Source organism: Corvus cornix, chromosome 19 (assembly GCF_000738735.6).
Source record: "Corvus cornix cornix isolate S_Up_H32 chromosome 19, ASM73873v5, whole genome shotgun sequence".
Classification (NCBI taxonomy): Eukaryota; Metazoa; Chordata; class Aves; order Passeriformes; family Corvidae; genus Corvus; species Corvus cornix.
Window position 1 is genome coordinate 11,115,841 of NC_046348.1, and position 9,736 is coordinate 11,125,576.

At 38.1% G+C, this 9,736-nt stretch overlaps 1 protein-coding gene across 3 annotated transcripts in view; it reads left to right on the forward strand.

Annotated features, from left to right (window-relative positions):
- The window catches only part of PITPNM3 (PITPNM family member 3), a 55,403-nt gene extending 46,795 nt beyond the window's left edge, over positions 1-8,608 (forward strand). For all 3 annotated transcript variants that reach the window (XM_039562848.1, XM_010402240.3, XM_019287525.2), the window contains 5 exons: positions 1,121-1,269; positions 2,277-2,426; positions 3,254-3,437; positions 3,836-3,964; positions 4,350-8,608. In XM_039562848.1, the coding sequence (XP_039418782.1) occupies positions 1,121-1,269; positions 2,277-2,426; positions 3,254-3,437; positions 3,836-3,964; positions 4,350-4,658 (921 nt within the window). In that variant the 3' untranslated portion in view covers positions 4,659-8,608. The remainder of the gene's footprint in view (positions 1-1,120; positions 1,270-2,276; positions 2,427-3,253; positions 3,438-3,835; positions 3,965-4,349) is intronic.
- The last annotated feature ends 1,128 nt before the right edge of the window (positions 8,609-9,736 follow it).

The following is a 9,736-nucleotide window of genomic DNA, read 5'->3' on the forward strand; positions in this document are numbered from 1 at the left end:
ATAGTGTCAGAGAAAGCCTTACAGTGAGGGGAAATGTGTCACTAACCCCCTAGTACTTCAGCAAAAATAGGCTGTAAAGTGGGCTTTCCTGATAGGTGACCTTTTTCTGAGCTCTCATCTCTCTTACCTGATTATGGCTATCTCCTTTGGTTAGTGGTGAGTGTGCTGTGCAGTGGTTTCTGAACCTACCATCCAACTGTATCACCTACTGGAGACAATTAACTTTCCGAGGAAGAAGGAAAAAGAATTTTATAGTAGTTGACAAAGCACTAAAAGAAAATCATGTATCATCCTGCCCAAAACAACCAGATAAAAGAATAGGCATTCTAGAGGTTAGGTGGCTGCCTACACATGGGTGTGTAAAGATTAGTTCTAGAAATCAGTAGTAATGTGACACAATTGAAACTCTCATTCCTAAAGCTGCCTGCAGAAGCCACGCTTACAGCTAATAAAGCCAAGCATCAAGTGAACACATTTTTTCATATTCACTGAGGTTGTAAGATTTTCTGCGCAAATTAAGAGAGCAATGCAGCTGAGCTGAGGGAAAAACTGAAGCATGGAGGCTTCACTTGGCCTGTTTCTGGTCCAGCAAAGTATTTAATATCCTTTATGTTAATTTTTATGAAATATTTCAGTTGAAGAAAACCATATTGATGAAATCTTCCGATAATTTGAAGTGTTTTGGTTGTAGGCAAAATTATGATTTGAGAAAGATTTTGTCTCAATAACCAGATGAAATTTTCCATTTTGTAGGTTTAGTGTGCAAAAAGGTAATAATAGCCATGCAAGATAGAATTGTCTTTTTCCTAGTTTAGGTTCCTGCCAAATTTCTGACCTCTATAACTATGTTTGACATGTGCAGTGCTAAGATCAGGGCTTTAAATTATTAAGACAGTAAATTATGCAGGCAATAAACTCTTGTATGTTAGGAAGCATTTGCTTATTGCAAGGACTCTCTTTGAAGTTCTTACTGAGTCATGAAGTTCCTTCAAAATTCCTTGTAAGCTTTTACAACCAGTCATGGTCGGAGATACTAATATTATCTGGTCTTGGCAGGCCTGGTAATTAGGGGGTGTTTTGTTGACTATCACACTAGATTACTGTTTCATTGGTTTTACAGGTGGATATCTTCATAATGACTGAGCCATCTTCGGGTAGGTGGGTGTATTTTGACACAGAGATATCCAACAGCAGTGGACGAATATCCTACAATATACCTGAACAGAAGAGACTGAGAGTTGGTGTGTATCCCATCAAAATGGTGGTCAGGTAATAGCTCCAAGCTGGAACTAAAGCTGTGATGGGTTGTTGTGATCAGGAAGGAACTTCAAAACTGAGTAAAAACTTCGTTTGAATCCCTACTTGGGAGATTAAATCAGTGAGGTGAATTTAGCTTCAATAGAATGTGTTGTTATCCACCAGTTAACAAAGTCCAAAGTCAGCTTACAATCCTATGTAGTGCTATTTGAGGAGGAGAAAATGTTTTACCTCACTTTAATAAAGAAGGCAATCAATTCAAGAAAATGGAGTTACTGATACGCAAATAAACTCATATTCAGAAGTGAAGCTTTAGAGTGCAGGAGTACGTTTCAAAGAGGAACAAAATAAATTGTCCTGTCTTTGTTCATTAGGCTGTGAGCACATATTGTAAGAATCTTCATCACCAGACATAAACGCGGTCTTTAGATTACAGGTTTTAGGGAACATGAGGTGGTAGGATGGGAAGAGCTTTGGATTTCCTTGTCATTTATCCATTTTTTAACATCCAGTTCTCTTGGGGAAAATACATCACAAGGAAATGTGTTTCACATGTCTTTCCATGAAAAGAGTGATGTATGACTGCATCGTTTTGGGGTGGGCTTCTTTTTTCTTTTTTTTTTTTTTTTACTTTTCTCGACTGGCATTCCCATCATAATTTGCAAGGATTGAGGGTGGCTAATGCTCATATTACCAACTGTTAAGCTTATGGAGAAAGTTTGAGTAGTAGTTTGAGTACTTCAGACTGGTTTGCATTTTTTTTTTTCTAATTCTTTTAGTTATTTGTTTGCATGTGATTTCTTATTAAGGTCAGCTTCCAAATTTGTCTTTGGAAAACTATTTCCTAAAAGTGTAAGTTTCAATTGCCCCATGTAAGACTGAAATCAGAAGCCGTATTTGACAGTGATTTTTAAAGCTGTAGGTCCAGACAGATCTAATTTCAAGTCTTAACTAGAACGTGCAGGAAATACATTCTGACATTTTGCTTTTTAAATTAATTTATTGCTTTGACTCTCCAGAGGAGACCAGAGCAGTGCTGCAAGTTACCTGACTGTACTGCCCCGAGGAATGGAATGTGTTGTGTTCAGCATTGATGGTTCCTTTGCAGCAAGTGTTTCAATTATGGGAAGTGACCCCAAAGTCCGAGCAGGGGCCGTTGATGTTGTCAGGTAAATGAGCTTTGAACACTTCAAATCTCTGACTTTCTGCTTGAACACAGTAGGAGGGAAAAGGGTTGTTATACTAAACAGACAGCAATTTTCTAAGGACCAAGAGTCTTTGCAGATACATTTCTGTATTTTCTTGGACATCAGGTCTGCCTGAATTTCAGAGTAATATTAGAATGCTGTGGATTACATTGAAATTTGTAGTTTAAGTTGCCTAAAGATAAAAAGTTGCTTCTTGGGAATATGCTCTTGAAGTGTGTGCAGTGAATTAATGATTCCCATGTGTATTTTGTGTTTCACTAATTTCAAATAAGGACATATTTGTACTTCAAAAATATCAGGTGCCAGGAATGCAAGAATGCTTTTTGGAGGAAAAATTAAAAGGCCTTTTAATCCATTCTTGCAGGTCTGTTATTTTTGCACTGGATGGGTAGAGGCAGTTCTCATTTTGGAACTTACATGGGAATGTAGAAATGTCAGTTTTCAAGGGTTTCCATTCCTTACAGCTGAAATGGCAGGAAATCTCATTAAAGATTTCAAAAGTAACAATACCTGATGTGTTGCAAGGTTTATTCTAAGTATATTTTTAAATGTCTCTCATACTTTAGATAATATTTTGTATAAGAATGTCTCTTGCTTTCCTCCATCTCCCTCAAGGTGTAGGCATTATTATTTAGTTTCTTGATTAGAGCAGAGACTTAGGCATGCTCCTTTCCACTTGTTGAAGGATAACATCTGACTCCTAACTGATCTGAGAAAAGATGCTGACCTGACCTGTGAGTGTTGTTTCTCTTTCTGTACTTACATAATTTAACTGCTTCTTCTGACAGGCATTGGCAGGACCTGGGATATCTGATTATCTATATCACCGGCCGTCCAGATATGCAAAAACAGCGTGTGGTTTCATGGTTGTCCCAACACAATTTCCCACAAGGGATGATCTTCTTCTCAGATGGACTTGTCCACGACCCACTGCGACAAAAGACCATTTTTCTCCGGAATCTCGTGCAAGAGGTACTAGAAACCTATTTATAGCCTTGAAACCTCTTTTCAGAGAACATTATTCAGTAGAGATCTCCCTTCTTTCTGAACAGTAAATCTTTCTGGCCATCACAAAGTCTTTTTGCCATTCCTCATTTCTTTTCTCACTTTTTAAAGAGCAAGGAAAGCTGATAAAGCATCCAAAGGGACTTCCAATCATGACAAATAAGTAAATGAACTGCTTGTTCTTTCCTGTGCGCATAGCTGTAGTTCTTGCTCATATGCAGGCAGACCGACTTAGCTTTCTGTGGTTTACAGATTGAAATTGTTAACAACGAATTCATATGCTGCTTCATTGCAAATCAAGCACCAGCCTTGTAGTTGCATGGTGTTCAACAGTGTGTTCACTTTGGAAGTAATGTTTGTTTCAGTGCCACATCAAAATCTGTGCCGCATACGGTTCCATGAAGGATATTTCTGTGTACAGTGTCTTGGCTCTGTCACCATCCCAGATCTACATAGTTGGACGATCCACAAAGAAATACCAGGCACAGTGCCAAGTAAGTAACTCTTGCTATTCAGTCAGGAAGTCCTAGGGAAAACAAGGAAATGCATGCAAATGAATGCATGTGCAAACTCACACACACACAAAGCAGGAGCAGTATTTCAAAGAAAGGCTGTTTGGGTTACAAATGAGGCGTTTTCTGGAAGAGTGAATAGTAAAGAGTATCAAGTGGTTGCAAGTTGTATCTACAAGTGCATGCATTGCATATTTCTGAATGACAAAATGGAACAGGTCACTTGAAAAAAAAGTGAGGGGAGAGGAGTATTAATACTCTGTAGGTGTCTAACTGGAATGCCAGTGATCAAAACTTAATTCCTCATAGAGCTCATAGGTCAAGGCAGCAATAATTTGTCACTCCCTTTCTTTCCTTCCTATTTCAGTTCCTCAGTGAAGGTTATGCAGCCCACTTGGCCTCGCTGGAGTTCAGTCTCCATTCACGACCCAAAAAGAATAACTCTCGGATGATCTTGAGAAAAGGCAGCTTTGGCCTCCACTCGCAACCTGAGTTTTTGCGCAAGAGAAACCACCTCCGCAGGACTATGTCTGTACAGCAACCTGACCCGCCTTCTTCCAACCCCAAGCCAGAGCGTGCTCAGAGCCAGCCTGAATCAGACAAAGATCATGACAGGCATTTGCCTTCCATTGCTTGGGTTCGAGGTGGAGTTCACAAATTTGAATCTATTCCCTAGGAGGATTGGGAATGTAGATCTTGGGTGCACCCCATTAAACTTGTAGGCATGCCTCAAAGATAGTATTTAGGCAGCTCCAAACTAAGAGAAGTAGATGGGAATTTGTACCTTGGAGTCTTCCCTGTTCTGAAATCTGCCTTCTTACACCAAGTGGGGCACTCCCAATCTCTTCCTCTTGTCATGTTTATTGGGAAACTATAAAACAATCTAAAATTATCACAAGTTTATCATCATAGCAACAGGAAATATCTTTGGTTGTTTTTTAACACACGTAATATGTGCAATAAGAGGAGAAGATACTGATTTTACTCAGAAGGATTGTGGTATCAGCTAACTAGCTGCACCCAAAACAGCATAAAGGGTAGGTCCTGTAGGTTACAGAGAAGATTTACACTTTAAACATTAAGTAGTCATGTCTGTTTCCACTTCACTTTTCAATAAAAGTGATAAAGGGAAGCAGCTATAGGAGCTACAATAACAAGTGGTTAGGATTTGTATAACAAGATGCTTTCTGGGTGCCTTAAACCCAAGGTTTCCTTTCAGCCTACAGTGTTGATCAGCAGACTCCAACATGGGCACTCATGTTTGTGTGAGGTGCTGGACAAATAAATGAGAGAATTTCACTTGTGAATCGAACATAAAAACTTCATGTTAAAAATAAATGTGTCTGCCACAGTTTGAACACGGTTAGTGTTGTTGTAAACAAAGTAGTGTGCAACTGTACAAAGATCACATTGTTTGTGGAACTTGGTGACTGTGCAAAAATGTGTGGACTACTCCAAAGAAGATGGCTCTGATGATCTCAGTCTGAGAGTCACATCCTAAGAGGGCAAGTTAAAGGGAACCGTTTTACTAAGGGATCTGCAAACTTCAGAGCAATCACTTTTTAAATTATTCTAACTAGAATCTTTACACTGGAGGGGAAAAAAAGTTAATTAAGTAAATTGATAAATTGTTTACCTTCTCATGCTTTACAGTAGCTGCTGTATTAAGACAATCTGTGGCATTCAGAATTATAGCATTTGAGCTTCAAAGAGTGGACATGCGAAAATACAGGTGCCAAATAGACATTTTTCTACTGATTTAAATTTCTCTCTGATCTTTCAATGGACTTACTAGAAGTAAAATGTGTGACATTTTCCCTAAGTAGTAATATTTCTAAAGCATTATAGTTACTTTTACATAGTAGCAGTTTGCAGATTCTTCATGCAGATACTTCCATTGAAATTAATCAAGAGAACTTTAATGACTGAACTGACGCATGTTTTAAAACCTGCAATGAAGTTAAAAGTGCACATAAAAAACCTTTTTTTTAGAGTTAAAAACGTACTATTGACACTGAGAAAGCTTGAAGTCAACAGGACATTCCTTTTTCAGGTTTGTTGTTTGTTTTTTATTTCAGGGAATTGGGGTGGAGAGGGTGTTGTGCCTCTCCATCCCCCTTTCAGGTTTTGCTAGACCAGAAACAATCTCTCGACAAGTTGGTTAATGATTTTGAAAGTTAACATGTAAAACAAGAAATGCAATGGAAAACTATTTAGACAGTGCAGAAGTAAAGTAAGTCTATACTCCCTGTTAACCTTGAAATTTCGGTGTGCTTTTGGAAGGGTATAGGAGTGTAGCTTTTGCCTAAGAGGCAGCAAAATAGCTTAAAAGTGGAGATCTTTGATTTATATTTTCAGACGTTACTTGGCAAGATGGTCAGTTACCTATTTCAAACTTCCTGAAATATCTCTGTCACATCAGTAGTTGGTTTGGGTTTTTTTAATAATGCTTACTTGAAGGGAAGGGGTAATCTCTGCTGAAGATTAAGGAAAGATATAAAAAGTTTGGTAGCAAACACTTATTGGGAGCAGGTAAATACATTACAAGGGGCGGGGGTTTTATGCTCTGTTGCCAAGTCAGCCAGCTACAAAAGCTAAATGAAAGTCATTCGCAAACTGCATTGAAGCAGTCTTTACATTTACAAATGCTTTCCCAGTAGTATCATAGTTCTTGTATACGTGAAATTGGAGGAGTTATTCCATGTTCTGTCTCAGCCCACTGCATGTATTAATTCTAATCACATAGTGCATTTCTTCTCCTCTGCTCTGCACTAGGAGGAGGTTGCACAGGTGCCTCAGCCTCCATCTCTTTCCAGTGAGTTTACTGTTAGCATGCTCCTGCTTGTTAGTTTTAAATAGGTATGGGAATCCAAGGCTTGTGAGAGAACTTACTAGGAAAATTTTAAGTTTGCTGAGGGGTCTAAAATATTGATTGATCAAAAAGTTCTTTTTAAGCATTGGGTGTTGTGTAGCATGTCTCCTGACAGTAATTGCTATTCCTGTTCAAAGCTACTGTTGCTTTAGCCATCTACCTCTATCACCCAAGAGACTTGAAAACCTATGTTTGTGTTTTAAATTGCTGTAGTAGAAAGGTCTACTTCCTTTCAAAAGAGGGATCTGTGTGTAATTCTGTAACTGTATTGAAGGAAATAGTGTCTGAATACGAGGTTAGAAAAATCTCCTAGGTTATAAAGGGCTGCCTTTTACTCTTGGAAACATAATGTCATTTTGCAGGGTACCATGTCATGAAAACTCTATTTTGTGTATTTCTATTAATAGCTGGGTCACCTTTACAGTAGTCACTGTGTTGGCTTCCCTTAGGAATATTAGGAGCTAATAGCAGTAAAACGTGTGTGTGTGTGTGTGTGTGTGTGTGTGTGTATGATTTAGTGTGGTAACAATTTCAAAGTTTCACATGGTATTATAATCAAGCTGAAAATATTCTCCCTAACTTTGTTTTCATACAATATATGAGAGCTTATATAGTATTTGCATAATTCCAGCACTGCTTATTGCTCATGGCGAGAATGGTTTATCTTGTGATCACATGCTCCAGCTGTGCATTTTAGCAAAACAGTGATACAGGCATTTTAGTTAAACACTTTGTCCACATGAAACTGCATCCAGTCATTCATGGGCATTCAGCTTGCAATTGGATTTCAGTCTTACTTTTGTTTTCATGGAAAATCAGTCCCCTAGGCAGGCCATTTACTGAGGGTAAGTTTGATCCTACAGTCATCTTATTCTTAATTGCAAGTCCTCATCGCTGCAGTTTCTGTGCAGCCAGCACTTAGTTAAACTATACAGGCTATGAAAGTGTTTTAGCATACACGAAAGGGAAGGGGATAGAGAAGTCAGGTGGGTGTGCCCACAGAACATACATTAGACTCATCAGTTGGTTCAGCACCATCAGTTGTTTAGTGCCTCCAGTGTGTAACAGAAAAGCACGTTCTTTTAACATGCTGAATGGAGGAAGCGTAAATGGAATTGTAAAATGCAAAATTGTTAGTCCAGTGGGTGCTAAGGCTACCATACAAGTAAGCCACAGTTGGAAGCATTTACTTCTTTGTCCTGTTGATATGGATCCATTTTAAATTACTGTAAAAAAATGGCTGTGGTTAATAGCAGTGGTAAAGTTATTTGAGATATTGTGAAAACACACCTTCACAACTGTGGTGTTTCGGTTTTGTTTGTATGTATGTGTGTATAGCTACTGGAAGACATTTAAGTTTTGTTTCTGCTTTCACAGCAAATTTGTAACCAATATACATTAAAAAAAAAAAAGAACAAAGCCAACTCAACAGCAACAATGGCTGTCTGTTCAGTTTTGTTGTCTAGCTAGGTAGGTTTGGAAAAAGATATCATTGTATAGATTGCAGAATTGAATAGTGATGCTAATCCAAATCTGCTAATTTTGAATAACATTTTTGTTTGCATAAACTAGTGCTCTTGGAATAGATTTTTGCTTGACCAAAGTATTCCTGTTTAGTTTTGTGGCATGGTTTGTATCTATTCAGCATAAAATTTTGTTAGGTGTAAAAATGGCAAAGTATTGATAATTCTTACTCATTGGGGTTCATGAGAGCTGTCATTTTTATTTGTTTACATTAAACTAGTCTTAATTTATACAGATTACTTCACTTTTTCCTCTAGTACCTAGGGAAGTCACTTCCAAACAGGTAAAACTTTCACTGCTTATGTAGAAGTGGAACTATTAGTAAACTAGAGAAAAAAAGTTACACACCCTGGTCTATGCAGGACAATGACATTTTTTTCAGAAGCCCCACTATTCTGCAAAATAGCCTTTGTTTGCCATTACTAGTGAGTAAGTTGTCCTGTTTATACATTGCAGTCTTTCTTTAGCCAGGCCACTACTAATGTGTGTATTTAACAAATCTTCAATATTTAGATCTATAGTATCATCCCGTCCTTCATGGAATAAATTTAGAAAGGGGAAAAAAGTTTTTTTTTTCTTTCCTTCTGCATCGTTTTCTGTTTTAAATTTGCTAAAAGCTTTGTTTATAAGCATTTTAAATAATACCCAAAGCCAGTAGGTATTTTACATTTCAAAATTTGTAGGTCCAACAGTTGTTACTGAACAAATAGGATTTCCCCAGGTTTCTTTTCCCCTCTTGCCATCTAGGCCACAGAAAGGTGAGTACATCATCACAGGACTAGATGATGGGGTACCTTTTTGACAGGCTCATTGGTTTGATAATGGAGAGATGAAGATTATGCACCACAATTTCGTAACTTTTCTGATTAGAGATCGACATGTGGCATCTGAACTCAAGAACTCTGCATTGAATTGTTCATGTCAGGCATGCAAGGGAGAAAGTGGAACTTTCATCCTCCTCTGGAGCTGGTACAGGATAGAATTCCTGTAAACACAAAACTTTCCAGCCTACCTTCTCAGCTTCTCTAAGAGCAATGGTTCTTCATGGTCTGTGTTCATATCTTAAGCAGAAACTGTGGGTTTGGCAAGGTAATTAAGACTTCCTTGATGTTTAGTTGCTCAAGGTAACTATTTGTTCCTACAAATGAGCCTAAATTCAGAACCCCCCTAAAAAATGGAAGTAATAACACATTTTTCTGGATGAAAATACCTGTTTTTCAGAAACGAGGCCTGGAACAGCTAGAATCCTGTGCCACGGACCCTGGAATTGAAGTCATGTTGTTGGCTCTTTCACTCATTTTAGTTCAAGCCCAACTTGAAGACGGCGATTAGCACAGTTTACCCTCTACTTGTATTTA